Below are 14,685 nucleotides of genomic sequence, written 5' to 3'. Positions count from 1 at the left end.
TTTATCACACTCTATGCCGCACCTGCTGATTATCTTCCTCACTGTCAAAAAGACAGCCAATTCTGCCCAAATCACCTGCCTGTTTAAAGTTAGTTCTGTGTGATCAATGGCTGACTGTCTTGCACTTGAATCCCATAGTTGGACATAAATGGTCATGAATGGCCCCCTTTCACTGTCTCCTGCCCATTTTGTTACATACCTACATTTCTGTCACAATAGGCTTTCCACCACAAATTAGTCCCTTAAATCTTTTTAACAGCTTTATTGAATTATAATTTATATGCAAAACAAAAATTACTCAGTTTGATTCTCAGTGCAAACACACACATTCACACACACACACACACACACACACATCAAAACAAAGAAAATAACTTGCCTACATAAGTTTGTACGTCATCAAACTCCAACCAGATCTCCACTCGCACTTGCTCACAGGTGGGCACACACATGCCCCTCAGCCACATGGTGTCTCTGTGTTTGGCCTCATTATTTTAAGGTGCCAACACCTGACAGGAAATCATTTTTAAGTGCACAATACTGCACATCTGTCTACAGGGGATCACTAGAATTTACCCAGTACTATAACTCTATACACATCAAAAATTCCCCCTTCTCCCCTCCCATTCCATGCCGAATAGCATCTCATTGTTAATGAAAATACAAAACAAAGAAGCCACTGTATAAAGCATGACTCCCTTAGAAAAGGAAAAGTGAATTGATTTGGTGATCAAACAATCCCACTTCTGAAGAACAAATTCAAACACATGCTGTGTAAGGTTTTGAGGGACAACCTGCATCCTTGTGACCATCAAGCTGGCCAGGCCCGGCAGTAGGTTTTCCCCTCTACAATCTGACAAATCGCTGTTGATTTTGAAGCCTTCAGTAGACTGTTCACTGTCAGGACTTTCCAGAAGCCTTAGGGCATTGCTCACATTTTAGCAATGAATGCCAGCCACCACCCTGTTTGTTTTGCTTCCCTGTGAAACTTATCTTCAACTTTGACGCCAGCATGGACAGCTTGTCATTTATAAACACTGAATGAATAAACCCCAAGAATGGCCAAGGCCCTAGATATCTCCTTTTGTATATGCTGTTTTTGTGTATATGTGTTATATAGATTTTTCTTCAAATAAAGGCACATAAACACACATACACACACACACACAAGCATGGACATTCAAAATACAGAATACTTGGAGGCAGATTGAAAGTACAAAAGTTCGGTGGTTAAGGGAGGCTGAAAAGCATGATCCTCAGACCTTTGCTCTATCCCTTAAGCAAACACAAAGGGCAGAATGAGCCCCTGGAGCCTAAAGTAAAGCCACAGTAAGAACCACTAAAGCTTGGACCTGATGTGATGGCCAGTGTTCAAACAGCAGAAGTAGAAGTAGGTGCCCCCTGGGTAATCTGTCACGTGCAAATATATCTAGCAAGTAGTGCTGAGATTAAAGGCCTGTGCCACCATGCCCAGCTTAATCTTCGGTGTTTTGCAAAGCAGAGATTTCTGAGTGCTAATCTGAATTTATTATAAAGACCCTCTGCTTTTCAATAAACACCCCACGAGTTTCTGATCACTAGCTGGATTTTGGAATGACTGATATGTTTATATTTATTGGAGATTCTTTATCCTTCCCACCTGGTGCCTTTTTGATGCAGGTGGCAGCCATGGACCACTGCTGAGCACAGTCATCCTTGAAGTTGCCATGACTTCACAGGTGACCCACCGCCTATGTTTAAGAGGGAACTTGGGCTTAATAGGTCCCTAAAGGTTAAAATCACTTTACCTGCCAGGCTCACGTGATTCTCTTGGTTGGACTTTAACTTCTTTCAAAGAGTACCCATCAGTTACCTGAAGACCTAAAACTGTCACAGCCTTTGCCTCCTCCATACTCACAGAGTAACATTCTACTGTCCAGATTATACTTATTTCTTGTCTTAACATTTTCTTTTGAAAGGTTCAGACATAAGGTCAATTTCAGGGGCAGTTTAATGAGTACCCCGTGCCCTTCACCCACACCCAGCCACTGTTTGCTGTGTGCTGGACCTCACTGAAGGAGACACCTAGCACAATTTTGCAACCACCTGTGTAGGTGCACAACTCTGAGGTCAAACACCTCTGTGGCTGAGTCAAAGGTGAGCTTAGCAAATATTGTTCAGAGTGCTCTGTTGCAATCACAGCCACCCACCTTCAGCCATGAGCTGATGGGCAGCAGGACCTCTGCTCAGCCATCATCCCTGGAAACCTGGTGGTTCCTTTACCTTCACTCGCCTTTGCCACACCTCTCCATGACACTCAAGGCCCTTCCTGCTCTCACCTTCAATTACGTGTGGATATTTCCCTTCACTTGAGATTTAATAAACAGCAGTTAAAAACACCCATCAAGCTGGATATGGTAGCCCATGCCTTAATTCCAGCAACTCTGGAGACAGACACAGGTCAATCTGTGTGTTCAAGGCCAACCTGGCCAATGTAGATAATTTTGAGACATCCAGAGCTACTTAGAGACACAGTCTCAAAAACCAAACAAAGAAACTAAATCTTCAAGCTATCAATGAGGTAGCAAATGTGCAAATAAGTGAATAAATCAAGCATATCTCAGAAATTGCTTTTGTGTAGTCTTTTACCTACAGAGAGCTCACGTTATGACCATGGACACCTGTTTTAATAAATGCTAAGAGCCGTACTTTCTTTCTGTCGCTATGATAAAACACCCTGACAAAAAGCAACTTACAGGGTTCCCACAGTTCATGGATAGACTCCATCACAATAGGGAAGTCAAGGTGACAGGAACTTAAAATAGTCGGATCACAAACACGGTCAAGAGCAGAGAAAAGCAGATGTATGTATGTTTCCAGTACTTCTAGCATGAAATCCAGAATCCAAAATCCAGGACCTGGTGCCACCTACTGCAGGCTCTGTATCCTCACGTCAATTAATGTAATGAAGAGAATCCCTTATAGATGTACCTGCAGGCCAGTGCGATCTAGATAGTGAGGAATATTTGAGGAATAAGGATTACCTGGCTTTGGTGGAAGTGTTGTTTTCTTTTTTTCTTTTTTTTTTTTTAATCTCCTTAGTTTTCTCTTCAAAAAGACTTGGTGACAGTGGTTGTTTACACACACACAAACACGTACACAAGCAATTTAGAACAAATGAGGCCATTAAAACTTGATTTTCTATATTGTTTCCTATTGCTGTGTGTGTGTGTGTGTGTGTCTGGCTGGCTGGCTGGCTGGTTGTCTGACTGTCTCCTGGTTTTGGAATAAGGAAAAAGAAGTAACTTATTTCCAAATTGACAGGTAGTTTCTAAGCAAATGACTTTCAGTTAATGTGAAACTCAGCCCCAAAGGGTTGACATTTTCCTTTATGAAAATGGTGCATTAAAATTTTTATGCTATAAATGTGCATTGAAATCTCACGTTCTATGTGTCAGACCATTTCCCTATCTTCCATACAACAGTGTGCAGTGTGTCTCCCTGCCTTCGCACTGCTGCACGGAGCCTCACTGCACAGCCTCCTCCTCCGTGCCCAAGGTTCCACCCCAGTGCACTGTTTTTCTGTGTTCTTCACTGGCCACACAGTGGAAAGCATGCTAAAGGCTGCTTCCTACTGCACCTGAAAGCAGGGGGCCCAGGCTTCAAGAAGCAGAGAAAGCAAGCACAGCAGGGCAGGGCAGTGCTGGCAGGGGCAGCCTTTCCACGAGCCTTAGAAAGCCGCCGGCAGAGATCCGCAGATTTCACCCTCCAGTTTAGATACCAAGACCTGAAAGGAGCATTAAGAGCTTAATGATACTAATAGATTGAAAAGTTAACCTTTGTGTTAACATTTAACTTTTGTGGTTTTCTTGCCTTTAATCTAGCCTTGTTTTCTCAATACTCCATTTTTGTAGTTTTTTTTTTAATGGCAGCTTATTTTTTTTTCCCAGACAAAGGAGTATTTAAGGAATAGTTTCTTTATGTTTTAAGGATTTTTGTACTCTGATTGTGTGTGTGTGTGTGTGCGTGTGTGTGTAGAGGAAGAGAGAGAGATTGAGAGAGAAGTGAGGAGGGCATGAGCATGCCCTGTCTGTGTGGAAAGGCCTGAGAAGAAGCTTCTTGTCTGCCTTTTTAAGGTAGCGTCTCTCTCATTCCTGCCGTGTTGCACCCTGCACGCTGGCTGGAGCAGGAGAATTTGAGTGGGTCTTTTGTTGCTATCTGTCCTGTCATCGTAAAAGCACTGGGATTACAAACATGGGTTCCTGGGGCCAAACTCAGGCCATCGGGTTTATGTGGCAAGCACTTTACCTGCTGAACTATCTCACTCGCTCAGGTTTCTCAGACAACTTATAGAATATCCTTCTTAAAAAATAGTATGTCCATTTAGTGTATGCCTGTGTGCAAGTCTGGAAGCCAGAGACAGTCCCCTCTCACTGTGTTTATGTCCCGACTGAGCTCAGCATCAGACTTAGCAGACACGTTCACCTGCTGAGCCAGCTCATGGCCTGGTTAAGGAACCTTAAAATCGAATTAACTTTGATTTTCTAATAGAAAGAAGCTCGGTTTCAGGCAGTTGCTTTGCTGTTTCACTGCCTGTCAGTGATAAGGATTTTAGTACCTGGTTGCTTTCACAGGTGCTTCTAGGAGGAATATGGCCAACACAATTGAATTTACGCCTGGGATGGAGTAAATCCCAGGGTATTTACATCCCAACTTTGGGATGGAGTGCCAAGTGTGCTCCTGCACTTTAGGGAGCTCCTCAGCCAGCAAATCCTGTGAAAGGCCTGTCAGTCAAGTCCCTTTAACAGTGGCCTCTTCTGAGTCTGTAGTTCATAAAGATGGGAGGGGGCTTTAGCACGTGTGTGTGTGTGTGTGTGTGTGTGTGTGTGTATGCGCACTTTTAATATCAGTCTTGCTGCTACCTCTGGCTGTGATATCTATGCACACATCAGGGTGTGTTCTGATCCTCATGTGTCTTTTAGTAGGCTTCATGTTTGAGGCCATCTTGGAGACAAATGCTTAGACTTAAATACACATTCTTCGTTCTCTACAGGCAGGAAGCTCTGTGTCTCTGTATCAAGTCAGAAAGGCTCCAAAAACCTTTTGTTTCTTGAACATTCATTTATTTATTAAGGATTTTTCCTTCCTCTGTTGACTTGGAACTTGGTTTGTAGACCGGGCTGGCCTTGAACCTGCATGGATTCTCCTGAGTGATGGAATTATAGGCGTGAACTCCCAGTTCATGGAGGATTAAAAATGCTCTAAACTTCCCCTCAAATCATGCATGCAAGCAGATAGTTATGGTGCCTCAGCCTGACATAGGACTCACTAGTCAGACTTAATTTAAAGTTAGCATGCATCACAGATTTCTTTTGTGTGTCCATTGTGCATATGAAAAAGTGACAATAGAATTCTAAGGCTCATTTTTTTGGTGCTCAAGACTAGGGGGTGGATATCACTTCTGAAGGTATCTGTTCACACTTTCTGAGTCCTAAGTTATACTGGGTCGCCTTGTGGCATAGGTTAACTCCAATAGGTACCTCTATAGTATAAGTTAGCCCTTCTAGGATACCACTATAGCATACTTCAGTTCTGCTAGGTTACCTCTGTAGCACAGCTCAGCGCTGCTAGGTCACCTCCAGAACATAGAACATACACTGGCTTGAATTATGTTGAAATTCACCAGTTTTCCTTCCTCTCCCTGGTGGGAATGGATGGCTCTGTCTTCCTGTATCTTGACATGCCATACCTTGCAGTCCTTGTAAATCAGATTAGCATCGGGCAGGGGCCCAGAGGATGACTTCTGACCTCTGTGTTATCTTGCTTCCTAAAACCCTGTGCTGTTTCACGTGTCTTTTCCCTATCAGTTCCCGGGGGAGGATTAATGGAGTTTCCTCCCTCCAGAAGTGAGAAGTGATGATCCCTGAGGTGTAATGTAGCCATATTTTTAGAAGGGACTCAACAGGGCTTTCTACCAGCCCCAGTTCAGCTCTCAAGTTCTATCTTATTCTTGATAAAGGTCAAAACATTTCCTTGCAGTTAGCAAACCAAGAGTGGAATTTGAAGTTATCATATCAAAAAACATGTTGATCGTTATAACTAGAATAAACTAAACAGAACTGAGTTGTTTTTTTTTTTAATGGTTCTTTTGTATAAATACTCAAGTGGAGAGTGGGTCTTAAGGTAGTGGCTGGGAAGAGGTGGTGATTTTCTTCAAACTCCTCCAGTTCAGAAGCTGTGAGAATAAGAGTAGCATTGAATAGCAAGAGCAACTGCAAAGGCTTTCTGACGGCCAGGTGGGCAGAGTTGCCGGGGAGAGGATTTAAGTGCGCTTTCTCTGTCTATGTCACTGGTAGGAATGCAAAAACAAAGAGCAACAAAAGCTGCTGAACCCAGTCAGTGGCTCAGTCAGTAAAGAGTTTGCTGTGCGCAAAAGGGAGGACCTGACTTCGGCTCCTGGACAACCACACAAAAGGCTAGGAGCTCCGCTAACAGCCTGGAAACACCAGCGGTCAGAGGAGCTGTGTTGCTCACTGGCCAGCTAGAGAAACAGGCAAGCCCCAGGTTCAGTGAGAGAGCCTGTCTCAAGGCCCATGGTGCAGAGCTGAGGCCGCAAGCACAGGTTTAATCTGGGCCCAGAAGGTCAGCTTAGAACCCTGGTAATCAATCACACGTGTGAATTAGCTTCTGTACTTTCAGGTGCCTGTCTGGGGGTTCTGAGAAAAGCGTTCAAACCAGCACCTTTCAGGGTGGCCAACAAGAGCTCAAACCTGACTCCCTCTCCCTAATGGAATGAATATCCCTTGGCATCTCTTTGCAAGAGCTTCAAAACGCATAGAGGTATTCAAAGGTGAAAAAATGTTCAATTTTATTTTATTTTTTTCAAAGCAGTAATACGTCTCAGTTCCATTTAGCTACAGTACAAAGAACAACGAAATAGCACCTGGGAACTTTTAGAAAGTTCACTAAATTCCTGACTTCTTGATCCTCCTTGTTTTCTTCAGCCTGTCCACGTTCTATTCTTCAGCTACGGTTGCAACAGCGGTCTGATTTTCATCCGAACAACCCTGAGGGAATAATCTGCTCCTCGGAAGGGAACCCAGACCACCCCGTTCTCTATCTCATAGGGGCTGTTGTTCCGGGGGTCATAGGTGCCCCCGCGGTAGTAAAGGCCATTGAGGTTGGCAGCCTGACAACTGTTGTACCACCAGCCCCCCCCATAGACCTCTGCGCAGTTCTCCTCCCATTGGTCTGCGTCTCTGTCGAAGGTACTGAACTGCATGTTGCTGTGTGAGGTGTACTCTGGCCCCTCCTCCACAGAGCCTTCCATCAGAGCATCTCCAGCCGTGCCCCGGTAGGAGGAGACGCGCAGGGCGTAGCCCTCCGCCTCAGAGCCTACCCGGAAGTGGTACTCCGCGTGAGCTTCTTTCCCAGCCCAGTCCTCTAGTTCAACCCTGAGGACAGAGCCCCTCAGAGTGAGTAAGTGGAGGAGGTCGTTGCCTAGCCAGAATTCCCCTTCCCCCTTGTCGTTCAGGCTGCCGAAACCTCTCTTGTAGTCTTGCCAGGTCCGGTTAAAATTCAGAGAGCCATCCATTCTTTGCTGGATCAAAAGCCATCCTCCCAAACCGGTCTCTTGATCGCAATAAACAGAAAAAATCTTACTGGATCCGGGTGGCTTGATACTGAAAATGCCACTCTGGGCACCTGAAGGATGTGTTTGGAGGACATCATCACAGTCTAAAAAAAAAATTAAGCTGGTTGGAGGAAGTTACTCTCAAAGAAGACAGATATTGCCTGCCTGCCTGCCTGCCCTCCTTCTTTTTGTCTTCCTTCCTCCCTCCTCCCATAGGAAAAGGATGCACCTACACTGAGATGTAATCTTAAGCATGTAAAGGATAGTTATGTCTTCAAAACGCAAACTTTCTTCAAACGGATTTGAAATCTTGCTTGCAGGTACTAATAGCATTTGATCACTAAAGGCAGCTAGCTAAGCATTCATCAATCAACAGGAACAGGACAAGGTTTTAACCTGATCTAAATGCCAACTGAGGCGCAGTGAACTTAAGGTTAGTGGGTTGGGGGTTACAGTAGCACACACTTTTTAAATGAATTCGGTTAAACAGACTCAGAATTGAGTTTCAGAAGAATTTATGCATTTATTTAAAATATATTTATTGAGAAATGACTGCACTGTTAGGCATCTGGGAGTTACAGAAATAGACACAAGACCAAGTCCCTGCCCCCACGGAACGTACAGTCTAGCGTGAAAAACTGACAAAAAAGAATGTGATTCCAGCAAGGCACTACAGAAGGTTAGGAAAGGGGGTGCAGCGTGCTCTTGAGCACGCTGCAGAAATGGTTAACTTAATCTAGGGGTCAGGGGAACTTCCGGAAAGTTAAGCGTGGATACCTCTCACTGCTCGCGACTTGACACGGCCCCTCGTGGTGGTCCGAGCTTCCCCTTCATGGTGGGCGTCACTTCCTGCCTCGTCTGCCATTTTATAGCTCTTGATTATGTGTTGTTTTCTGACAGTTGAGGTTTTGCTACTGGTAGAAAACTCAGGTACGTGGGCGCCGGGGCCCTCAGCGTCCGTGAAGGTGACAGACTCAGAGCCCCTAGCCTGGGTCTCGCTGCCAGATTCCATGACGTGAGATGGGAATGAGCCGAACCGACCCTCAAAAAAAGCAGCGTGCTCTGGGTGAATATGGGGAAATTCGTCCAGCCTGCCACTAAAGCTGTGGGTCATGTCTAAGTCACCGCCGCAGTCAGACCCGTCATGCGAGGTGACCACTTCCTTGACCACTTCTCGGCGCCCGTCAACACCCGTGACCGTCTTGGTAATGGTTTTAGAGCACGAACGATGTGTGGTGCTTGTGCCAGTGGAGGTGACTTTCTCGTTTCCGATCAGGAGTTCTTTATCTCCTTTAGAGGTGACCACTTTATCTGTGTGGTACTCCTTTGTCGCTGGGCTGGAACTTCCTGTGAACTCTGAAAACTCACCCCAGTCAGGGTTGCTAGGCCTGGCGATCCCAGCACCCGAGCTATCTGGCCTATAACTGCCAGGTCTAGGGCTTCCAGAACTCCAGGTTCCAGTACCATCAGACCCTGTGATTCCCGTGTTCCGACTTCCATCACTTCCAGGCCCGGAGCTCCCAGGACCCCTATACCCAGATCCACCAGGTCCAGGGTTCCTGGGGTTTTCTGCCTCTGCCCCTGTTCCACGTGTTGGAGAGTCGCCTCTCGAATCTCCTAGCGAATCTCCTCTCGAATCTCCTCGCGAACCCCCATCCTTCCCGGGCCTGTCCAGCTCCATTCTCATCTGCTTCATTTCTGTTAACGCCTTCCACTCTGGAGGGGCCTCCTGAAGCTGGCTCTTGTAACTTCCAGGAATCAAGTCGGGAACTGGAACCATTTTTATGGCTGGCAAGTACTGCCTGTCTTTCGAAGGAAGCAAGTCTTTGGCAATGGCCTGTTCAAGCTGTTTTTGCTGGTTTTCATAGTCCCTTAGATCTATCTCACGCTTTACACCCCTGCTGCAGGACCCCTTGCAAGAGCGGATCTTGATATCAATGTCCACCTAAATCCAAGAAGACAGAAATGAATTATGTCTATTGACATAACTGAGTTTCTGGTAGTTGGTTTACATTTTGGGAATGGGTTTTATTTCTTTGACCATTGGAAGAATCAGTCCTACCCTTTGTCTTTCACCACTCACGGCGTCCACACTGGACGCTGTGCAGGGTCAGGGAGGTTGTGCAGTGGGAGCTATTTGGATCTATTTTAGAATTTGAATGGGGAGAAAGGCTCTAATCCCTGTGAGACTGAAGAGCCTTCCTGATGCTGAGACCGAGGTCTCAATGTGGTGAGCAGACATTAACAGAGGTCATTCTTTTGAAATACACTATCTATTCACTCTTCAAGATTTTCCTTCTGGACTTCTGTCTTCATGTCTAGGGTGGAGACACTTCTGCTTTGGGTGGATAATGGATTTTGGAGACACTCAATAGATAACGTGTCTTTTTCCTTTTCCTTCTTTGTCACTGTCAATCGGTCTGGGACTCACACTTACCTCTAGCCGCTTCATGTCAATCAGCTGAGCCCTGACATTGTTCCGAAGAACTTGAATTTGCTGGGCTTTGTCTATGACCTTGCGCTTGAGGATTTCAATTCTGCGTCTCAGGTCTTCTGAGACTTGACCGTATGCGTTATCAAAGTCTGAAATAGAAAACACAGGGTATTCAGGTGGCTGCAGACTGATTTGCTTATAAAAGCCCCCCCCCAAAGAAAGAAAGAAAGAAAGAAAGAAAGAAAGAAAGAAAGAAAGAAAGAAAGAAAGAAAGAAAGAGAATTTCTATACTTTATTCCTTTATAGTTTGTTCTTTGGATGTATAATCTGCAAATTGCAGGCTTGATCAGATTAGAAAGTCATTTGTGGGTATTAGTCACCCTGTTCTACTCATGACTAGGAATCCAAATAAATGGAGGAGAAATTACTTGAGAGCTTTAAAACAGGTTAGGAGGTAAATAGTTTGACCACATCCAATTATTTGATTGTAGCTTCACTGATGGCACTTGAATGTATGACTGGACATTTCTGTTGAGTTTTTCTTTCTACCTGGAACATTAAAATCCTTTCTAAACTTTTGCATGTTACCAGGATCACTCACCAGTCAGCCAGTGCTGCTGTTGGCACGAAGTTGTTCAGTGTCTCAGGAAGACAAAACGAAGCAAACAAGGCCTCAAGAACTGGGAATTTAAGGGGCTTGCTCTCTGTGGCTAGGGGCCTCGGTGCTCCCTAGCCCTAGTGAGCCCTAGGGGCAAGGCTAAGCATGGCCCTGTATTTCAAACTTGAAAATACGTAATTTTAATTTGTTCAGTGGAATATGGAGCTGATGCCAACTCGTGTCTTTGAGAAGTCTTGACCTCTGAGACTCCTTCTCTGTAGGACTGATGCAGATTAGCTGCTTGAAGGGCCTGCCTCTTCTAATTTTCAAATTATGGGACATTTGAAAAATCTGCCCTAACTTCTCTACTCCTGTAAAAACGGCCTACATCTCCTTGAGTTTCAGTGATTTCCACACGGAGTACTTTGAAATAAAATCACAGTAGCTTCAAGAAGAGGTTATTGTTGGGGATTTTTGCTACCGTCCTTGTGAGAAAGTCTGAGTACTACGTATATCCTACTCACTGTTGGCATTAGCGAAGTCCCCTCTCAGGTACTCCATAATATTCCTGGTCAGTGAGTTAGAATCCTTGTTGTTCTTTTGAAAATCAAATAGCGAGTTTTTGAGCTTGTTTATTCTATTTGTAAAATCCTGGTTGACTTCATCAATTAGCCCTTTCATCCTGCAGCCGGAAGGGCATTTGCTGTTCTGAAAAGAAGGGGGAGATTGTATGAATGGCCTTTCTCTCAGCTACCAGAACATGTATGTTATCATAGTCCCTGCTGCTTCCCCTCCCCAGCTCTTCCAAGTAACCACTGACTGAAACATAGCTAAGTGGACTAGTTAATAAGACATAGGGAAATTCTGCAATGAAGGTCCACTGAGTCTTGCTTGAGGCTCTGGGATTTTGAAGTCCCACCTCTCAGGCATCCCTTTGGTTTGTATATCCCACCAGAGACTCCAGGTAACCAGACAATGCCATTGGATTAGTTTTCACTCCATTTTCTCTCTCTAGATTGGCATATAAGTGGTTAGGTTACTGTTGGATTGTCTCAGCTGGGGAAAGGTTTCCAGGACCCACTGAATGAGCCTATAGGCTGTTGGTGCCACAAGGAATGACCTGCTGCTCACCCTGTCCCCTGCTTACCCAGTCATCGTCGGAGCAGAAGGGCCAGTCTGCCTCTCTGCAGTGACTCTCATGCTTCTCAACAACTCTTGGACCACGCACTCCTCCTCCTGCTACTTCGAATTCATTTTCGGCACCTGCAGTCTTTAAGGGTCCATTTAAACATTCAGACAGGAGCAGAGGCAGTAACATTAGAGAGCAGAGGAGACACGGTCATGCTCACAAGCCCCCAGGGGGAAAGGCAGATGTTAAAAGCCAATGCTGCTGGCCTCAGCAGGCTGCCGGCTTCTTGTAGTCAAATGAAAATGCTACTGATTTTATGGAGTCATTATGAGAAGCAAAGGAGACAAAGGGTGTGATTTTTTTTTTTTTACAACTGTGTTTGATGCTACATAACAACCTGTTAGACACTTTAAAGAAAAGAGTTTTGAAAGAAAAAGGGTTTGGATTAACAATGTTAGTTAAATATCACAGGTTTCTTCTATTTCATGACTAGATGAAAAGATAACTGAACAATTTTAGTGTTTTTCTCCTGATAGTCCTCTTTCTGTATGCAAAACCTATGACATCTTACACTTACTGTCCTTTCCTGCTTCAGATTTCTATGGTAACCTAAGGAGCTGGTCCATGATTCAGACAAACATTTGTCATGGACATAAATGTGGAAAGTTAAAACTTGGCAATGTTTTGTAGTACAATCCTGCAATTGTAGATTTGCTTTTGAAATGAAAATAATAAACAGTTGAAGCAGTAGTCAGCAACTACCAATTTTTGAACACCTTATAATTAGAAATACAGAGCTAAAAATACTCAGCTATAAGCCAAATGAAATATAAAACATTTTGTCCACTAAGACTTCATAATTTAATGGATGAAGATGGCTTTTAGACTTTCATTATTTTCACTCTATTACCAACTTACAAGGATTTTACTGTCACTACTTTAGTTTGGGATAGTTCATCCTTGTAATTAGTCAACACAGTTATCTCATTTTCATTTGTGAACATTCAAATAATCCTAATTATCATAATAAAAGGAGTGAAGAACAATTCATTTAAAAGAACAAGTAGAATCCTTTTGTATAGAGATACAGCGGTAAATTCTGTTATATTTCAGAGCAAAATAGTACAACAATAAAGCAGGCAGAAATTGAATATGATAAAAGATAACGAAAATAATAGAATTATAAATTATCCAGAAATATTGCCTTAGCTAGTGGTTTTAGTTTTAGTCCCACAAAAGCATTTTATTCTTTACTCTCTGTTATCAAGGTTTTTGAATGGTGAGTCAAGAAGACAACTGAAATAATACACATGCTGGGTAACCAGTTAGGCTGCCACTGAGCACCTTGGACATGGCTGACATGTTTTATAAATTAGAATGCTTCAGAAGGCCCATCGGTTTAGGTTTCTTTCTTTTTATATGCATGTGGAGCTTAATTTCAGGAAATTATGTCAGTATTTAGGAGTTACCTATAAAAGTCACAAGTCCTTCCAAAGACCACACTACCTCACAGCGTGGTTTTAGAATTACGAAGGCTGAAAACCACTGGGCTAGCCACGGCACTGTGAAACTATCCTAACCAACAAAATCGCCGTGTTAGAAGACTGAATCTGACAGATGAATCAGCCTGAATGACAGATGTCACACTCCTTCACTTCCCTGTGGCCTTCCTCTCGATATCACATTACCCTGGACACTCGTCAGGCCCGTGTAGGACTTTGCCTCTATGGCCTGCCATTTACAACGCTAAGAACAAAGGACTGGTAGACTCTGGAATCAAAGCACCTTGTAGGAGAAATTTCAGAGAAAAAGAAAGCACATACCCAGACAGTGCTGACCAAACTCACGACGAGGCAGGTGATCCTCAGGGAGAGCATATCTTCTGAGTATGGCTTTGGCTCATGAGGAGCACTGTGGCTGAAGGAAGGAGGACGGACTGACTCTGTTCATAGCTCCCATGCTACTTAAGCCTGCCGGAGGCTGGGTTAATCATCAGCTTTGTCCTGCTCAGATAGCCAAAGCTCACATGGCATCCTTTGCTCTGACCGTAACAGTGGTATCCCAGAAAATTCTTGCTCAATTCTCCATAGCTTGTTTGCTTCCGATAAGCTGCTGCAAACAGTTGTGTTTGATTGTGCAGTCGGCAGTTGGGGGGAAGGTTCCACATTCAAGAAGTGGGGCACTTTGAGGTGCCAAAGATGAGCAACTTCATGCCTGAAGGAGTATTAGGGCTCCCAGGATAGCATGCTGGCTATCACTTCTGTGAAGCAAAGATTTAACCATGGTATTTGACTATGTGTAGGATTCAGAGTTCATCTGAATTTCAGAATGACTTGAAAGCCTACAATAAGCTTATGATAACTATTTTCCTCTATCCAATGACAGCTGCCTCCAGGGCCAAGCACCTACATACATCCACAATCCTAGCTCCAGCCTCCAGGCTCTATGCTCTTATGAAGGTTCACTTTTCGTCCTTGTGAACCAGTGTCCTGAGACCAAAGACAACTTACCACACATGCTAATAAACAAATGACTGAATTATTTCAAGGCCTTCAGAGTAGTGATCACCACCACTGCCTGGCCCTAAGTGGTAGCGGTTATCAGAGAACAGAAGTGCCACAGAAAATGATCTTCCTGGACAGAAAATGTTCTGTCCTGTCCTACTTTGTCTGAAATTCTGCTTCCTGTGTGAAGCCGCTCCTGGTAAGAGCAGTCACACGGGTACTTACTTAGTACCCAAACATTTGCTACATTCTACATGCTCCTAACTTAATACCTCAAATAAAGATAGTCCTTGTTTCTCTATCTTTTCTTAGATCAGGTATCATAGTGGCACTTATCATTGTAGAGGCATTCATTCTCTATTTCTTCCACTAGATCAGCAATGTAAAAATTGGAATATTTTACTTCCT

General features: G+C 44.1%; 1 protein-coding gene across 1 annotated transcript; it reads right to left on the bottom strand.

Annotated features, from left to right (window-relative positions):
- Window positions 1–6,822: 6,822 nt before the first annotated feature.
- On the bottom strand, window positions 6,823–13,753 carry Fga (fibrinogen alpha chain). Its single transcript, XM_021634616.2, has 6 exons — window positions 13,597–13,753; window positions 11,792–11,914; window positions 11,169–11,352; window positions 10,050–10,195; window positions 8,390–9,557; window positions 6,823–7,716 (listed from the first exon to the last, which is right to left on the bottom strand). Exons 1-6 carry the CDS (start codon window positions 13,648–13,650, stop codon window positions 7,007–7,009), a joined length of 2,385 nt encoding a protein of 794 aa, XP_021490291.1. The 5' UTR covers window positions 13,651–13,753; the 3' UTR covers window positions 6,823–7,006.
- Between the last annotated feature and the right edge of the window lie 932 nt (window positions 13,754–14,685).

The sequence above is a fragment of the Meriones unguiculatus genome, chromosome 2 (genome assembly GCF_030254825.1).
Source record: "Meriones unguiculatus strain TT.TT164.6M chromosome 2, Bangor_MerUng_6.1, whole genome shotgun sequence".
NCBI lineage: Eukaryota > Metazoa > Chordata > Mammalia > Rodentia > Muridae > Meriones > Meriones unguiculatus.
This window is presented reverse-complemented; position numbering and strand designations above follow the sequence as displayed.

What these genes read in the sequence shown, in the direction of transcription:
- Fga (XM_021634616.2), bottom strand. Translation starts at nt 13,650, where the DNA reads ATGCTCTCCCTGAGGATCACCTGCCTCGTCGTGAGTTTGGTCAGCACT. An exon ending in GTTTGGTCAGCACTGTCTGG is followed by an intron (nt 11,915 to 13,596) that starts GTATGTGCTTTC and finishes GGACCCTTAAAG; the next exon opens with ACTGCAGGTGCCGAAAATGA. An exon ending in GGACTTCGCTAATGCCAACA is followed by an intron (nt 10,196 to 11,168) that starts GTGAGTAGGATA and finishes TTTCTATTTCAG; the next exon opens with ACTTTGATAACGCATACGGT.